The 19,246-nt window shown below is 39.7% G+C and overlaps 1 protein-coding gene across 2 annotated transcripts in view; it reads left to right on the top strand.

The window, feature by feature from the left end:
* cdh4 (cadherin 4, type 1, R-cadherin (retinal)) overlaps positions 1 to 19,246 on the top strand; it is a 374,266-nt gene that overhangs the window by 247,642 nt on the left and 107,378 nt on the right. For both annotated transcript variants that reach the window (XM_041783129.1, XM_041783130.1), the window contains exon 5: positions 1,636 to 1,818. In XM_041783129.1, the coding sequence (XP_041639063.1) occupies positions 1,636 to 1,818 (183 nt within the window). The remainder of the gene's footprint in view (positions 1 to 1,635; positions 1,819 to 19,246) is intronic.

The following is a 19,246-nucleotide window of genomic DNA, read 5'->3' on the forward strand; positions in this document are numbered from 1 at the left end:
ACAACATCTTTGCAAACCTCCACTGAAATTGGCTCCTGAGTCTGGTTCCTGGAAGCCTTCCCCTTTATGGATGGCCCTGTGCAGAGGTTTTAATCTGAAGAAACTAGTCTGAGGGTTCAGTCACTCTATAAAGACATGTCTAATGAGCTAGAAGAGATATTATAATGAATAGATAAACTTAAAAGTATTTGTGAGTACTCCTGGCATTTTTAACATTTGTTGTAACAGCAGCATCACAGACAAGTGACTAAAGGTTACCAATTAACACGGTCACTCTTTAAACTGTAACACCTGTTACTATTGACAGAGAAGCTCTCTGAGAGCAGCTCGCCAAAAGTGGAGGTTTTAGTGATGAAACAAATTCCTGGATAAAATTCTGTGAACTAAACAAGCTGTTGAACAGTTGAGTCCTCTGAAGCTCTGCTGACATGAGTAATGTAAGCATGTCACCATTTTTATGCTTCATAGCACCAGAGCCCTAAGAGCAGAGTGAAGATAGCAAAATTAGGATTAGTTCTATAATTTTTTTTTCATATATGAACAGAATTCCCCGATAGCTGAACTGCTGCAGCTTAGATAACTACTACTACTATAGTAGTAGGAGCACTACTACTCTAGTTCTACTACTATAATATAATAGTTTGATGAATCAACCAGTTATTGGGGTTTTAATGTTAGATTATTCTTATTCTTATTATTGCTGCTGTTGTTGTTGTATTTAATAAATACTGGTATCTGAATATTTGAGTATTTGAACTGAAGGTGTGACAATGAGCACTGACCTCAGCTGGCACATTATTAAAGTATTATGCACAATAATCACTGACAAATTCTCTTTTAATCTGTAATAGGATTTTGCAAACAAAGCAGCATCAGTTGTTGTCAGTGAAAATTCAACAAATAACTATTATAATTTAAATACAATGAACAAGCTATTTACAAAACAAAGCAAAGCATGGTGAGCGTGTAAGAGAGAGATAGAGAAGAGACAAAGACAAGATTGATTTTCTAAAAATGGTTGACTACGACAAACAAGACAATGTAGCCAAAACACGTGTAGTGACGCCAGTCACTAATGTTTCTGTAGGGGAAGGCTGCTACTGGACATAAATGGACATAGCAAAGTAAATCAGCAGCACAAAAGCAGAAACAAAAACACAACAAATGCAGCTCTTAATGAATGCACAAAACACTTCCTACAGCTAGTTCTGCCAAGATCAAAACCTCTCACTTGGCGTCATGGTTTGTGATTAGAGTCTGGTGTTCAACTATGGGCAAATCTGAGCCGAAGTAGAAATGCCCCTCTGTTTCAGAACAACTTCTCCAAACAGTCCAGGTGTGAAACCACCTAAACTGTGTCATGTCAAAGCTCCCTGAAATGTGATCCAGCAGAAACATTTATATTTCCTCTTCTATACCCATGTGTCACTCTCCCAGAATGGCTGTATTGTAAATTTGACACCTAGTACTTTAGTTTCAATCTTTGCGGAGTGGGAAACTTTTCATTTCATAGCACTGTAAAGCTTCATCTTCCAACCTGTCAAAGAAAATAGTACTCTTCAAACGATAACATGTACGAGTTATTCAAAGAAAGACATGGTATGATATGTTTGGTTTTTTTCTCTTCTTTTTCAGAATGGCTTTGAGGAAAGGCTGTCAAGAGTCTGGGAATCCCAACCCAGAGTTATCAAGTTTCCTAGAAAACATCAGAGGAGCTCCTCTGCCAATGGGCTGAGGCGACAGAAGAGAGACTGGGTCATCCCACCAATCAATGTGCCTGAAAACTCCCGAGGACCCTTCCCTCACATGCTTGTCAGGGTGAGCGACATTCTGTGAAATTCCACCAAAAACCTCTCATCTCTGTCTGATACAGAATGTCTTTGGTGAGCCAAGAGAGAAAAAAAACTTTAAGAGAACTTATCTTTGAAGAGAAGAGGTTTGATTGAAAAAAAAACTAGGTAGCCAACCAATATATGTTTTCTAAGTGCTTATTCAGACAATCGAGGAGAGGAGATTAGAGAATATACAGTTCTACCTCACAGAATCACCATGAGGCCAAGAGACTCAGCATTCTGGTATTTTCTATCAGACGCAACCCAGCAGGCGAAAAGCGTTGCTCTTGTCTCCGATTTAAGTCATGATGCCAGATGATTTGTCTGCTGCGCCTCTGGGCACCGCAGACGGGTAGACAAAAAAAAAATCCCTGCCTGGAAAGCACACAAATACTAGCTTCATGCTCGGTCTCAGAAGAATAGATCTGAAGTATTCTCTCTCTGGTGTTTCTACACCTGTTAATAAAGCTACAAGACTGTTTTTCACATCGCGGAGCATCTCTTTGTAGGTTACAACACACTTAAAATGATAATAATGACATCCATATTGTTCTAAGCTCCCCAAACACTCCTTTAACTGAGATAAATGTTTGGTGTTTATGAATGCAGGCAATTTGATAAACTTTGAGTCTGGCAGCGAACAAAGGAGTTTAAATCATTTTACTGAATATGATGTGATGCTCATTATTTTGGGTTATTTCACTGTTTCAGTAAAGGCCTCAGCGTTACTGTTAAAAAGCTGCAAACAAAGCAAAATACACCAGAAAACAAGCACTCATACTAAATATAAAGGCATGTAGACAATCCTGTCTGAATTTACTGATGGATTTGATGATACTTTATATGTACAGTATGGAAATCCCTTCACCAGGCCCTCATTAAAAACAGTAACAAAAGAAGATGAGTGGAGAGGCTCTGCCGAGCCTTGCCCACCTCCATGAATGAACTTCACACACTGAGGGAGAAAAGCGAGGCGGTCTAGCTGCAGACTGTACATCTCTGACAGCCTTTGTTGTAGATTATTCATGTGAGACACCATCTCTGGCAGAAGAGGTATACTCGTAAAATTTTCAGAATTAAATCGGTTTAAATTTCTGTTTAGAGTTAGGCTAAGGTCTGAGGTAAAGGTTGAGATGCCAAATGTTAAAAGTTAAAAACAGGAAAAAGTGCCTGCCCTCTATAACGGAACAGAAATTGCAGCCGAATGTAGACAATAGTCATGATTCATCAAAATTAAGCAGTACAAAATGTGAATGAGATAAAGCAGTGACAGATTTAGCAATTTTGAGGCCCTGGGGGAACACATGAATGGGGCCCTTCTCCACATCCATTGCCCCCAACAAAGTGCTACTCATAAGGCAATGTAAATCAAGCTATAATGGCTGTCAGTGTTTTTTGAACATAAGATGTCCAGGTGAATTTAAAAATGTACATTTGGAGACTCTAGATGGGCATCACGTTACCAAATGACATCAGAGCGTTGTGATACTAAATTTGCGTCTTTATTTTTACTAATTTGTACAGATGTAAATAAAAAAAAACAATAAAAAGTATAATATTAATATATATAATATAATATATAAAATATAAAATTTAAAAATATATAAAGTATAAAGTTCATTTATACAAATTTAAAATACAGTTTATTTAAAAAGATGTATACAAATAATAATTTGCTTAATGAAAAAAAATGTAGTTAATGTTAGATTTTTTTTTTCTTTAGTTTACAGTCATGTTTTGCCAAAACCAAAACCATTTTAAAAAATGACCAAATGCATTTATGTGTCAGTATATTTCCATCAAATTTTTCATACAATAATTGGTAAAATAGCACAACTAAAAACTTATTTTTTAAGTTTTTTTTTTTAAATTGAAAGGTAAATAAGTTTTTTTGTTAACACAAATATTTACTTTTTTTTAAAGTTCTTATGTAACTCTAACATGTCAACATTTGCTGTATATTTCACACTTTTAATGAGTGTGTTAACCCCTTGTAACTTTAAAAAACAGGATGGTTGAGAAGAATGGTCAGGTTAGTTATGTATTCAGGGGGCCCGGTTATGCCTACCTCTGCCTAATGGTCAGGTCTGCCCCTTACGGCAAAAGAACAGCCGCTTCCAGCTGCAGTTAAAGGGATATATCCGTATTTTTAAAGTTGGGCTGTATAAGGTACTTGGTATTATTAATGATAATGCCACAAATGATTTCCATCTGTTCATAAAATGCAGAAGTGCACTGTGTTAAAAAAACAAAATTTAAAGGTAAATTGATGCTCAACTTGAAAGACCAACATCATGTTAGATTCATTCTCTCATCTCCTTTTTCCATTTCCAATTTTCTACCAAGTAGCACAGGGAAACCTGCAGGAAAAACAGGATAGAAGGAATGAATGGCTTCAAGTATGCTTGAGGGACGAGCAGTCTGACCAGAAGTTCTTCTGTTTCTACCATGTCATGCATAACCATTGTTGTTGTTGCTGTGCGTCATCTATACATGAAGAAATAAGAGACATCCAAAGCAAATCCCCACGGCAGCATCACACCCAATGCTTCTACTCCAAACTCTCCTTGTGCAGTGCCTCTTATCAGACACCCAGACAGACATGCAGCTCTTTGCTACACATACACATCCACACATACAAAGTCCCTTACGCCCATTTGTACAGCGAGGCTTACACTCCCGGATTACGGAAATCGCCTTTCACCAACGTGTCGGAGAGAGGACAGATTTTCCGGCAAAGCATGGAAGCACTCACCCTCGCACAAAAAACACACACAGTGGGGCCATGGGGTGTTGGGGAGGGCACCCAATTGTGCTGCCCTGCTGGAGACATGCACTCTCTTTTATCCTCAGATCACATGTTGGCGGTTAGATGGTTGGATTGAACATCCAGGGTGTGCTTTGAGCTCATGGTGAAGTGATTACCAAATATGTTTTGGGTGAGTAAGGCTGTGTTTAGGTGTTTGGAGCCATCCTACAGCCTGCGTACACAGTAAAGGTGTGTCTCAGCCCTCAGCTGCCGCTTGAAGCAGTGCACCATGGTGGATATGACTCATGCTGTCCATTGCTCCATGAGTATGTTGGTCCCTGGCTCTAACCACAGCACTGACAGGCAGCTAAGGAGGCTAAACAAGAGGGTTTCAGGCGCTAATGGGCCGGTATCAGAGCAGGGAAGGTTAATCTCTAGGGGCATTTTGAGGCTCTAGACACAGACCAGTATGAGGCCCTTCTCCATTTAGCAATCATAGGGAGTGAACAAGATATTTTAAAGCATCTTTTTCTTGCACCAAAGCAAGGATCAAATCCCAAGTCTGCACTAAATATTCCACACTGTTTTAATTTTGTCGACTTAAATAAAATGTTGGAAAAAATGTTCATCAAAAACCCTTGTTCCATATGGAAGACATGATGATGACAAGTCTAAAATAGATCTTTGATTTAAAAACTCTCAGGAAAAGTATCTTTAGCTTTTGTCAAGAAAGCTAAACAAGACTAAAAGGTACCTGTCAAAACACAAGCAGAGGTGAGAGAGAGCAGGAGAATCACATCTGCTTGTCTAAGTGCTTTTTTATGTGAAGCAGTGGGACAGAGAGAGCATGAGCTGTAAGGTATGATGAATCTCTAAGTCTTTTAGGCATAGTATCTGCATCAAATCAAAATGTGAAAATGTATGTCTGCTCCTGGTAGTAGAATTCAGACATAAAATGTTGGTTGTAGCTGCAGGACAGTCCTCTTCATCAGCCTTGTAATCCACATACACAGGCGGCCTGGGTTCAAAACTGGCCTGTGGCTCCCTTCCCGCATGTCCCTTCCCCACTCCCTCATCCTGTTTCTGACTTTATCCACCGTCCTCTCTGTTGATAAAGACATGAAAAGAACAAAAATATCTTTCTTAAAAAAGTCTTAATTTAAAATATCTGCAAAAAATTAACACTGATTCCAGAATTTCCAACAGCACTAACAGCAGGTGTATCATAACTCAAACTTGCCATATCTAGATATTTTATCATGTCTCGAGGCCAGTTATAACTTAAAGTAATTATTGATAATAAAATACATTTTAGTCTCCAGCCAAAATGACTGCCAGATGACCGATAACCTGCAATAAAAGATACAAAAACACAAAAACTGTGAGTCAGCTTTATGTCTGCACAGAACAACACTGGGGACACATTTTTATTTCCAAACCTGACCCAAGACCAAGAAACTGAGCCTGACAGTCAACCAGAGTAAATTTTACCCTGTTCTTACAGCCTGCTGGATCTATTTTAATCTTGACTGGACCTTGGAAATGACTGAGGAAAGACTTTTGTTTATTTGTTTGTCTGTAAAAAACATAAAAGCTGTGAGCTTTTCCTTACACACATGCACTCAGATGGATATGTATCACACGTCCATCTGGAAAACCACTCACAGACAGCGATTGGGAAAGGGCAGACCCTTTGAAAAAAAAATCTTTGTGAGCCAATCAGAGCAACAAAACACATGATGTAGCCACTACCAAGCTGCACCCCTACAGAAGGAGTGAACTCCATACAGAACTGCATAACGCAAACCATGGCGACTGTAGACATGTCAGTACACGACTTTGGCGTTTCTGAAAAGAAAACAACTCACTGCTGTTCTTTGTTCTTATTTTAACAAAGAAATGTTGTCAAGTTCTGATAAAACTGGCACTTCAGCAGCATCCATGCTTATCTCTTCTGCCATAATTACATCGGACTCCTGTTGCTGCTTGCTGATGCACCCAAAAGTACTGCCCCTCATCGCTGATTGGTCCTGTCACTTTCTAACCTGGCCCAAACAGTTCAGACGGGAGCTTTGCAAGATGGATTCGCCAGTGAGAAACACAGAAAGGGGTGCATCCATCTGCTTTGCAAGGTTAGTCAGTTACAAAATAAAGGCCTAAGGTTAACGTACAAACAACAGCTTCATGTTAACAGCATGAGCTCTAACTTAGCCTGTTAGCACATTTGCTGCTACCATAACTTAGCAGCTTACAACAGCCAAATTTCTGCATGACATGAGTCTGTGTAGAACACTGTTGATCTGAGAATTCTTTATAGCTAGACTTACCCACTCATCGAAGACCACTACATCTCTCTGCCAGGTCCAGGCCTTTCCTCGTCCCTGCCTCTGCATCAGTGATTATACCACCCAACTATTATCCATGATGTTCTTCTGAATATTTACCGCCTAAATTAGCCATGTGCTGCCTAGGTAGATAAACCCCAGCACTGAACAGGAACTGGTTTGTAGTAAAACTACCTCGAGTTTTTATTAGTTTGAGTTTAGATAAAAAAAAATTGCAATATATCTTTGAGGTAAAAAAATATATAATATGTAATTATTCACTATTTACTTATTTGGCAATTGGCGTGTTTTAAGGCAGGACATTTTGGTTGTTAATATCTTTAGCTGCTGAACACCCACCTGTAAAACTGGCTTAAGACCAGTAAATTCCTGCTAACAGAATCTCTGGTTGCGTATCTGTTCTTATTCCAAAATTCATTAAGTTTCATTTGTCTAATGCCATTTTTCACATATGAACCACCTGTTCATTGTTTCAGTATACCTATAGGGCTCTGCCTTACTGTGATTTGCTTGAGAGGAAGACAATCTTGGGACATTTTGGGGGGCTTGGATCTTGCTGTCATCAATCAATCAATCTTCATTTGTACAGTGCTTTATATACAAAAAATGCAGCACAAATGCTTTGCACACAAACAAAAATGAAAGAAAAATATACAAGTTCATGACAGCCCTTTACTCCATCCCATCCTTCTCTCCACTCCCAACCCCTTTTCCCCACCCCATAGTCCATACAGAGCACTAGCAAATATGTCATAAATAATGGACTCTGTAAGAATAGAAACTGAAGAAAAGCTATCTTAAAATTCAAAATAAGGGAAACACTGCACGTTATGTTATGTAAGGTTAGGTTAGGTTAGGTGAGGCTAGGCTAGGTTAGGTTAGGTTAGGTTAGTTTAGGTTACGCTTGGCGAGGCTAGGCTAGGTTAGGCTAGGTTAAGCAAGTTTAGGTTAGGTTAGGTTAGCTTAGGTAAGGTGAGGTGAGATTAGTTTAGGTTCAGCTTGGCTTGGCTTGGCTTGGCAAGGCTAGGCTAGGTTGGACAAGGTTAGGTTAGGTGAGGTGAGGTTAGTTTAGGTTCAGCTTGGCTTGGCTTGGCTAGGCTAGCCTAGGTAAGTTAGGTTAGGTGAGGTAAGGTAAGGTTATTGAGGTGAGGTGAGGTTGGGCTAGGCTAGGCTAGGCTAGGTAGGTTAGGTTAGGTTAGGTGAGGTTAGTTTAGGTTAGGCTTGACTTGGCTTTGGAAAGCTAGGCTAGGTTAGGTTAGGTTAGGCGGGGTGAGGTGAGGTGAGGTAAGGTAAGGTTAGATTAGGTGAGATGAGGTGAGGTTGGGCTAGGCTAGGCTAGGCTAGGTTAGGTTAGGTTAGGTTGGCTAGGTTGGGCTAGTGTTACGGGCTAAACCTGGGTGAATAAACAATGTCAGAAACTAAAGCCCTTACATCAAGTGTATTAAAGAAAAGAGGACTGGTTTTCAGTATGGATAAACACAAGCTTGGTAAGCTCACCTGCATGCCGCTGTCGTTAGGACCTCCGGCCTAGTTCACTGTTGACGTGTTGCGTGTTTCGGCGAGCCCAAGCTTTCTTTCAGTTCAGTTTTAGTTCGGTTTGGTAACAACTAAGAAACAATGACCAGTTTCATTCATGTCTGTTGGATTTGGTTAGCTGTAGAGTCCAAGGTGGCGTCTTCTTCTCCTCAGTGGCAGCGTTCCCCACTACCTGAGTCTTCTTATGTTATTTTAAACGTGACACAATCGCAGCCTTGCATGCACTGCTGTTATGGTGCATTCAAGACGGTCAGACATTCCAATACAGCTTAACCCAATATTTATTTCCCACATGAAAAACAGTCCAAAACAATTTACAAAGAGAAAAGAAAGGAAAGGAAGAGGGACTCTATCTATCATGCTTATTCCTAACAGTAGGCTAGCCGAGGTTAGGTTAGGACTTAGAGCCAAAGATCCTCCCTGGAAAATGATGCTTTTTGAAATCACACTTGGCCCCTTATTAGTTATTCCAGACATATACCACATATTAAATGCACACCAACATCTTAAGCCCCTGACAATTGCCTACCTGTGTCTTATGGTGAAACTACCTTTACTAATCTCATACACCACGCAAACTCTTTTGGATTAGACTTTATTTCTTCACTTGGACCTTTAAATATCCAGGTTCAAAAAGTTAAAAAGACTGATTAACCCTTCAAAGTGTAATTACAGCTTAGCAAGCATCAAAAGATGCAAATGACGCGCCCAAAGAGGTGTGAGATAGACCTCTGATGGGTTTCTCTCTTTTAGAATGAAAGTGGAGAAAGAACTGGCAGCGTGGCACCGAGAGGCTAATGTAGCTCTCACTGCTGCTGTTGGGTATTTGATTGATCTCAGACAAATTACATTCAATTTTAAAAGCTAATTAATATTTCCACCTATGATAGACATCACAGTCCTCAAGCTAATGAGGTTCAGCTTCTGATTGCTACTTTCTAAAACAAAGGAAAGGCTTCAGAAACACTGGGGATACACTTATAAAAACACAGCAGTGATGAACAATAGCATCTTTCCATATCAGACATTTTAACCCTGACATGTGCGATTCAGTCATAATAAACACAAGTGGTGCAGCTTTGAGGCCATTGATTTACTATTGCGCTCAAATGGAAAAAGCTTTGGCTGTCAGATGATTTGACATGACAGATATAAGTGTGGTGGAAATAGAGAGGTTGAGAAACAGCTTGAGTTAAATGGATACTGGGGTAGATGTTGAAAGATACTCCTTTTGAGAAACTGACGGCTGTAGATGGAAAAGAGAGAAAAGGGGGGACAGGCTGTGATGGAAAAAAAACTGAAAAGAAAAATAGAAAGTCTTTGGAGTGTGCTGTAAATCTGCAGGGTGAGGGAGGCCAACATTAGTTTCAGGCCATTTGTGGCATTCTCATCTCAACCGTCTCCTGCAGCACCTACATTGGGGCCAATGAGGCAAAACTGATGGAAAGCAGTCTGAATATGGGAGAGAAAAGACTCCTTTCATTTAGGAAGGCCTCAAACATGGTCTCCCTCCCTGACCCACGCTTAGGACAGTGAAAAGAACAATATGAGCTGGAAATAATTGAGCACATTGTGGACGTTGTTTTAATATTATGTGATTCTGCAGCTGAGGGAGAGACTAAGAGAAATGTCTGCGTTAGCTGTTTCTCGCTCACTCTGTGTGACTCGGTGCCCTTTCCAAGCGGCTAAATGAAATCATAATGAAATGTATAATATATAGACTTTATCAGACTTTCGCATTGTAGGAGAAATGATGGTCTTAAGGTGAATAGGTGAACGGGCCTATTAGAGTGCATCTCAGTATGATTTGGTTTACCTCATTATTTTGAATAGCCCATTATGCTAGTGCTCATGGGTAATATAATACGGCACAGTGTGGTTCTGAATGTATCGCAGTCAGAATGACTGGGGGCACCTCGTTTAGATGGATTTTATCAAAAGAAAACAGGAGCACACAAACAAAAACAAACGCTGGAGTTGGCCTGCCAGTCCAGACAACTCTGACTCTTTGACAGTAGAAGACCTGAAGTAGAAATATGTGCCTTTTGTTTTTATCATTGGATTTACCTGCTGAAAGACATGTGATGTATCTATTTAAGTGCTCATGAGAGCAAGTTACCTCAATGACATTATAATGTCTGTAATGCTGCGTGCTCAGTCCCCAAAATGAAAACCCAGTGGTTTATTTACAACCTCATATCGCACTGTGTATTTCATTACAGCTCGTAATGAGCCTATAATATCTTTTGGATGCGCCTGTTTTGTCTGCTTTTTATTGCATCTCCTGCACAACAAAACACATCGCGTCTACACTGTCTGCACTCTGCATGTGTACATCATGTATGTGTGTGTGTTTCCACCACCATAATGGTATAAAAGCTAGGTAAACTGAATTATTCAGACCCAGCTTCATCTAAATTTAACTGTATTACTTCAGGATTAGTTTTCCTTGCTTACCAGTTCCTTCACTTTATCCAACATCTGCAAAAGGTAATGTAGAATAAACACAAGCAAAATTAACTCCCTCTGAATCAGCTGTACAGGGTTTTTTTTTCCTGTGGTTGGATTTGAAACCATCATCTATACTACCAGTATATGTACAATTTGGCCAAAATGCAGTATGCATTGCCCAAACTCTACCTTGATGTCTATCAGACCAGTCTCCCTCACATACTGTGTCCCACAATGCAAAGTGCGCTGCACTCTCACTTGAGGAAAACCAGCAAGGGACGATGCTCTAGCCAGTGAGGAAGCTAGTACTTGCTGCCAGTTAAGGCAGTTTCAATTATGCTCCCCGTAATTGCTCGCTGAATTATGGGGAGAATCTAAACTCATCTGCAACACTGTTTGGCCTAGCTTTTCCAAGCGTGTCCTTTATGAAGAGGTATTGACACTGAAATCACTGGGGGCTAATGCCACTACCATACCTTATACAATCCGACTTCAAAAACAGCAAAACATAGGTGCTGGTGTAGCTCAGTTGGTAGAGCAGGGCTCTTTATTTTTGAGGTTATAATCCTCCACTCAGTGTTACAGACAACTGATCATGTCATCATTATTTCAGATGAATTCATCAAGCACCAAGATGAATTCATAAAGCACCAAGACCTGTTCTTTTTCATAAATCAAGTCCAAATGTAATTATAACCAGCAGAACCACTTCATTTTCTCAAAATGACAACAGTACTTCCTGTGTGGTATCTCTTTAACACAGCCATTATGGTTCCTATCAACACAGTCAATACGCTTTGGTTCATACAATATTTCACTTATTATAAATAAGTCTCCCTCACTCATCTTCATTTTAAAGTGCAGTGTCTGTCTGAGATTGAGGTTCACAGTGAGTTTAGCTTTCAGCTTCAAGGAGCAGACAAAGTTTGTCTCGTCTGGTTTGAACCAGTACTCCCCTCGCTCTTCTTTCTCTGTGCGCACCATCCTCTGAGTGTGTGTCCCAGAATCCAGGAGCTCCACAATAACAACCAGGTCTCTAGGAATAAAGTTTCCTTTAATCTTCTTTCACATTTTTTGCTGTTTCATGATGGAGAGCTATCTAACCCAGCTCCTGCAGACAAACCTGGCACCTTAATCAGAGTCATTTGATGAATACAATCCCTGCTGAGGCAAAGCTGACATAGGGTTGGAGCCTCTTTTATAAAGGGAGTTTGTTGTATGTAAATTTTGGAGGCTTGGTTTCGTCTCAGAGGTCTTATTGTGAGAAATCATTTCAATCTGAACGTCACACCTATAAAAATGTCTTTCAAGTAGTGCAAATGCTGGTTTCCTTACAAATAACAGCGCTGATACTTAACAGGAGTTTTGGTAAACCACTCCGTTGTTGACAAAAGTTGGTAACAACCCAAACTCTGCAGCTTCTCCTTCCTTTTAACAATATGTTTGTCTTTGATAAACTATGAGAAACCAAAAAAAAACTTGTCTCACAATCACTTTCCTTGTTTTAAGGTGAATGACTTTAGAGGCAAATATCTGTCAGTCTTCACCACATTTCGGACGGTTGAATGTTGTACCTCTGGTTATTAAAGTTAGTGGGGTTTCCATACAAATGCATTGCAAAATTGAAAATGTGTTTTGAGTTTCAGCAAAAGAAAAGGCAAAATAATTTGCATACATTTGTTTTGTGAGTATTAGGAGTCAGGTTGAGCAGTATGTGGCGCTGTAAGGTACCAAGCCTGCAAAAACTTGCACGCTCTGCTGATACCATAGCTGAAGAGTTCTGAACTTCCAATGGCATTAATGTAAACACAAATACTGTGTGGCTAGAGCTTCATTGGATGGGTTTTCATGGCTTAGCAGCTGCATGCAAGCCTCACATCACCAAGTCCAATGCCAAGGGTTGAATGTGAGTGGTTACAAATTAATACTTTGGCAGTCAGATGGGCGAGTCTGGGGTTGGTGGGTGTCAGAAGAACATCGCCTGATTGTATTGTGCCAGCTGTGAGGTTTGGTGAAGGAGGAATGATGGTATAGGGCTCTTTTTCAGAGTTCAGGCTACTCCATGCCCCCAGTGCCTCCTACAAACTTGATAAACACCCTGCAACTCATGTTGATCCCCTTTATTAGCTACCAGAGCTTACAAGATCATCAGCATAAAGACTATGGTTATTTTTAATACCAGAAGCAACATCCATAGAGTCAACTTGAGGTAAAATGATGAACAGCACGCTGCAAAACGGCATGTATCTTTGTTTTCTAAGGCAAAGAGTTCTGATGAATATTATAACCAACAGTTAAAGGAAGTAGATGACATTTTTGTACAAATAAATAAAAATACTTACAAATATACAAGACAAGATCAGCAGACAAGGGGTACTGTTTTATTCTTTGAGGTTGCCACAACTGACACAAACCAACAAATCCTCACAGATGCTGAATTATATTGAGATTAAAGTAAATAAAACAAACAAAAAAAATAGATCTCTTTGAGGATCCAAATCATAAGAAAATATGAAGTTTGAGTCTAAACCCTGAAGTTGGCGCTTTGTTTGGTATGAAGTGGTACCTGATTAGATGAATTGGCTCCTTTTTTCTCAGATACAACATACAGTAGTTACAAGAACCTGAGAACTTTGGCTCAGGTAAAATTGTTTGTGTTTGTGTATTTAACTATGCCAAACTAATACACTCAGAAGCTTTCTTTTGGCAGGCACTCTTAGTACAAAATCATCCTTAGTGACTCTGGGATCACCATCACTGAATTCAGTTCTAACTGGTAGTTAAGTGTAAACAGGATGGAGATAGGAATGGTTTCAAACAGAATTTGGTGACAGGCTGTCTTTGTACTTTAGACCAGTGGTTCTTAACTGGTCCAGCCAAAGTACCCACCACCACTTCTGTCATGTGAACTGCGACCCAGATTTCTCAAATTTTTTTTTTTTTTTAAATAACAATGATGAAAATGTTGCATTTTGGACCTTGGATGAAACAAAACATATGACTGAACATAGAGACGGACCAAAACTTTAGAAGGACGTTCATGTAAACATTTCATGCTTTTACAATGCAAATTATGTTGGATTTTTATAAAGGCCTGGAGAAATTGAGAAATTATTAGAGGCTTTCTTTCAGTCTAGGACTTCTCGATTTATTTGCCATAATTTTTTTTTTTCCAGGAATCAGTTCGCGACCCTATGAAAACCACCCCGTGACCCATTTTTGGGTCCAGACCCACTAGTTGAGAAGCACTGCTTTAGTCGGCAACCTGGTGGCATCATATCAAGTTATATGATGGGACATTTTAAGCAATAATATAGCAGAAACAAAATGTATCTTGATAAAAATGCCCCTGAGTAAATTCCTTAATAAATTAAAAGTGTAATAAAACTCCATCTGGGTTTGTTGTTTTCAGCTCTATGTTAACATCGTCAGGATGGTGTTTTGTTCTGCTTGTTTTCTTCAGCCAGAGGTTCAGAAAAAAAAAAACCTGATTTTTTTCTCATGTGACTGTTCTTTCTCAACCATTAGCCTTGCTGCAACACTTTTGAAGAGAGACAGCCTTCCTCTCTTAGGAACCCTGTATGCAGTGACACAATGGCCGTCAGTACATGCATGCATAAAGATAAGCTACCTTGGTTTAAAAGGACTACTGTCCTTGTCCTAGTGTATAATATGCCCATAAAAGTATTCACCCCCTTGTATTTTTTACCCTTTCATTGATTTTATGAAACAATCATGGTCAATATAATTTGGCTTTTTTAGCAGAAAAAAACATTTACATTTTTTTTTGTCAAGTGGAAGCAGATTTCTACCAAGTAATGCCAAGTATATAAATATATGTAATAAAAATAAGTGACTGCACAAATATTTACCCCCTTTAAACTGACTCACCTAATTCAGCACAAGTCGCACAAGTAGTGAGGGGGGGATCATCTGAGTCCAATGAATGTGTCTCAAGTGATTGTATAGAGACATCTGTGTTTGGAAGGTCAAGTCACTGGTTAATCAGTATTCCTTACTACCATTACACCATGAAGACAAAAGAACACTCCAAGCAATTTAGAGAAAAGGTTACTGAAAAGTAAAAGTCAGGGGTGGATACAAAAAAAAATGTTCTAGGTGCTGAACATTCCCTGGAGTTCCCTAAAATCCATCATCAGGAAATGGAAGAAATATGTCACATGTATAAGTCTGCCTAGATCCTCACAAACTGAGAGAACATGCAAGAAAAAGATGAGTGAGAGAGTCCACCATGACATCTTTGACTACTCTGAAAGAGTTACTTTGCATTTATGCTGTTTGACTTCTGGGTCAATGCCTGGTGTGGATACCTAGTCCAGTCTGACTGAGGTGTAAACCTGCATGAAAAAAAAAATATCGACTGCATTATGTGGATGTGTTAATCTAACTTCAAGAAAAACTGATTTGACAGGATTTTGGTCAGACCAAGATGTTTACATGTATTTTTAATGGTCCAATTTTTTTTTCCGACTATCACAATAGTTCAGCTTTTCTAATAGTATGTGAGAGTTTTCTCACAGGAGTTCAAATTAAGGAGAGCCAATGGCCTTTCCAAACTGAAGTAGAGGCTATGGATGTGCTAAAATACTTAGTAGACATAAGAACAGGGCTGCATATTTGAACGGAGATCAATCTGAGGAAGGGGTTTGGGAGGAGGGGATTTGCTTATGTACATTGTAGTTTTTGTCCAAGAGACTCGGGTGAAAGATTTTACATAAATTCACACAATGCAGCTTTGAACATGACACGCAAGATGTGTTGAATATCAATAAAAATCAAATTAAACCCCTATTTTTTCATTTTGGTATCAGTAATAGGCCAGCTGTGTGTTTGCAGCTTGTTTGCCAACAGATAGAAAAAGCCCTGATTACAGAGGTCTTTCTGAGTCTCCAACCCTCCAGCTTTTAAACTACATTCATTATCCCTGATCTGTGTGCAAAGAAGTATGAGGGACATTTGGAAAGTGTTGTTAAAATCAATAGAACTAACATGCAGAAGAATTAGATGGAATCTAACGGGATGTAATCAAGTGCAAATATATTCAGATATTATACACACATAATGCAAGGTACTAGGTGTAGTTCATAAATTAGCTCCAGGCCTTGGCCATTAATGGAGGTGGAGGTCGGTGCAGTTTTACATACTTGGTCTTGTGAGATTTTTCCAAGAAACATGCCTGTGGTATGCCTGTGTATCCATGTACTATTGAGTGTATCTCTGTACTGTAGTGCTTGAGTGCATGTTTGTCATTCCCAGCATCCCCCTGTTGGACAATTAGAAGGTGACAGTCCCATTAGAAACCACCCAGCAGTACAAAAGCTGAGTGCTGTCATGAGTGACACAGAACTCTGCCTCTCACTAAATAACTGTCAGTCTGCCCTCGTCCACTCTGACCCCTCTGGCAGCCTCCCTCTGAGCCACTCACACTTCCCTCAGGACTCTCATTGGCAGCCTCAGCAGCTCCCTGAGCCAAGCACGGCCCTCCTTTCAAGCCTGGCCTCCAGCTGATTGGCTGGACCCCGTTAGCCTTAGGCATGCCAGAAGGGCTTTCATGTGGCCTCGGGGTGCTGCTGATTGGCTGTGCTGTCAGGGTCGTGTGTCCCCTGTGGGAGCTTGTGGAAGCAGGTTGGGTTGAGGGATTCAGTTTGACAATAGCAGTAGGTGAAGATGGGAAGTGCTCGAGCAGCAGGAAGCTTCCCCTCCCCCTTAACTCTGTATTTTACATCTCTCTAATACAGCTGTTTTCACCGTAGCCAGTGTCCAGCAGCCAACACTGTTGTCATCTTAGTGCGAGGTTACCATAGTTACCTTCAACCAATACAATAATTAACACTAACATTCAAAAATCATTTTTATTTGACTAAAACTACACAAAAATCTAGGCTGAAAAAACTAACTAAAACTGTATTTGTGTGCTTATAAACCTAACTTAAATAAAATAAAATGAAATAAAAAAAACCTTAGTTTTAGTCTTTTACATGAGCATACTGAGTAACATCTTTCATGATTTGTCTAGGGCACAATAATTTACACTGCCTATAAAAGTACTAATTTTCCTTGGATGTTTTACACATTCAGTGATTTTATAAATCTATCATGGTCAAAACAATTTGGCTTTTTGAGAATAAAAATCACTTTGAGTAATGTCAAAGTGAAAACAAATTTCTGCCGGCTGCTGCCAAACAAACAAAAACTGTGGCACTGCAGAGCACAGTGCAGACATTGTATGTGAAGATTGCAGGTCGGTCTGTCAGTCTGCAGCTTTTCCTGAAAGATCGCTGTGTAGCACCTGGTGTTATGAAATTTCTTTTCTATTGTTTTGAATTGGCCATTTATACCCCGAACCTTTTTGCAGGAAAAATTTAACGCAATAGAGAAAGCACTGATTTGATTTGTCAAATCTTCACTCAATAGTAATTTGTAGTAGAGATTTGTAGCTTTGAGTGGAGACCAGGCTGAGACTCTGGTAGTCTGTGTTGATCCTCTCATTCTACACCACACAGTATTCGAATGAAACAATAAAATCCGTGATTATTTTTTTCATGTGTGAGGTCTCTCACATTGAAACAATAGAGTGGTGCAGAAATGAGCCCTAAAACACGGAAGTAAGTTAGCATTTTAGCACTTCCGGTTCCCTCGTCTGAAAGTCTATGGGATTTTTGAATGGGTTTTTTGGTTAAATGCCTGAAATAAGGTCTGTGGTGAACACAAGCTCAAGAGAGTTTAACGTTTTATCCTACGACATAAAATACATCTGAAATGTGCCCCACCTTTGAATTGTATATATTTTCACATCTTAATAAAGGCAGTTGCTAAAAGATGGCTAACAAGGACTACAGCATTTGTCGGGAAGACTATACGTCATCATCAGAAGTGAGGCAACTGAGCCTGCAGTTCAGTTGTATCCATGGGTGATGACGTTAAATTCAGTCGACCGTGTTGTAGTTCAGTATAGCATGACATTAGCTTTTTACTTTCGTCAGTTAGATTAATGAACCAAATACGATGTTTATATTATCAATTTATGGAGATTATCTTTATGAACAAAACAAGTAAGTTTATAAAACTTAGGACACAGAGCTAATTTTCAGCAATAATTCAAAAACCCATTGAAAAATCCCATAGCCTCGACACCAAGGGAACCCATGCAACGCCAACTTCCGGTTTTGCCCACAAAATTACGTCAGAACTGCACCACTCTTTTTAGTTCTGACTTTAAAAATCTTCATGTGTGGAGCAGGCTTTATTGGAAATCTTCTGTGCGTGGTAGATTGGTACAGTAACTTCCCCACCTAGCTCATGTTGGGAAGTCATAGTTAGGGGAGGAGAATTTAATGAGTTGAGACTCTCCGGGATCCGAGGTCCATTTGGAGTTGGCCAAGACACAATCGTGGGCCTCTGCCTCCTCTATTCCCATCACAGACTGAGGGAATGTGGCTCTCTTTATACCTCCAGACAGAATGGCTGTATTTGCTCTATTCTACTCCCCTCACTGTGAATCAGGGGAATTAATGCCATTGTTAATGCAGAGAGACCGCCGGTACATTTCAACAGGATTCTCGCCTCTTGCAGAGCTCATCTAAATTGCCTGGCTAATGCTGTAATTGGTTTTGTGAGTCACTTCTTAACTTCCATTAATATTTGTTCTCCCTCTAATTGCCCCCGTTCTCCAATCCTACATTTCTTCCCTGCGTCTGGTTAATGGTCTGAGGTGGAGGCAGTGATGTGCGTGTAAGCGCACACGCTTGAGAGAGCATCTAATCTATTTTTTAGCAGACGTAAAATGTTAAATCTGAGGGACTATTTTCTCTTGTTCAGGTATCAATAAATGACAAACAGGTCGGAGTTTCTTTTTTTCAACTGAGAGAGAGACATCAGAGAAGTCACGGTCAAATTTTATAAGCAACAACCTCCAGATAGCAGTGATTCTTATGAGCTTTGAATAAAAAATACATCCCTCCAAAGACTTGATATCTATTTTTGAAAGCTCCAAACACTTTCATGTGAAGGTTATTTATTGGATACGCTGCCAGCATTCGTAAAACTCTCCCTTGCTCATTAAAAGATATACTTCTTGACAATACCTCTCCTTATCCCTACACTTTTTTCAGAGCTTTTTCCCTATCTTCACCCTTACCTGTAACTGGATTGTCTTTTCCTCTTAAACATCACATTAAAGCAGCTCCTCTGGAGGCAGACAACACCGGCCCCCTAAAAAGGTTTCAACTTTGTTTCCTTAAATTGTCAAGAAAAAAGCCTTTCTCCATTATCTATAAATCTACTTTGAAGAAACATTACCCCAGGATACCTGC

The sequence above is a fragment of the Cheilinus undulatus genome, linkage group 3, assembly GCF_018320785.1.
Source record: "Cheilinus undulatus linkage group 3, ASM1832078v1, whole genome shotgun sequence".
In the NCBI taxonomy this organism is placed as follows: Eukaryota; Metazoa; Chordata; class Actinopteri; order Labriformes; family Labridae; genus Cheilinus; species Cheilinus undulatus.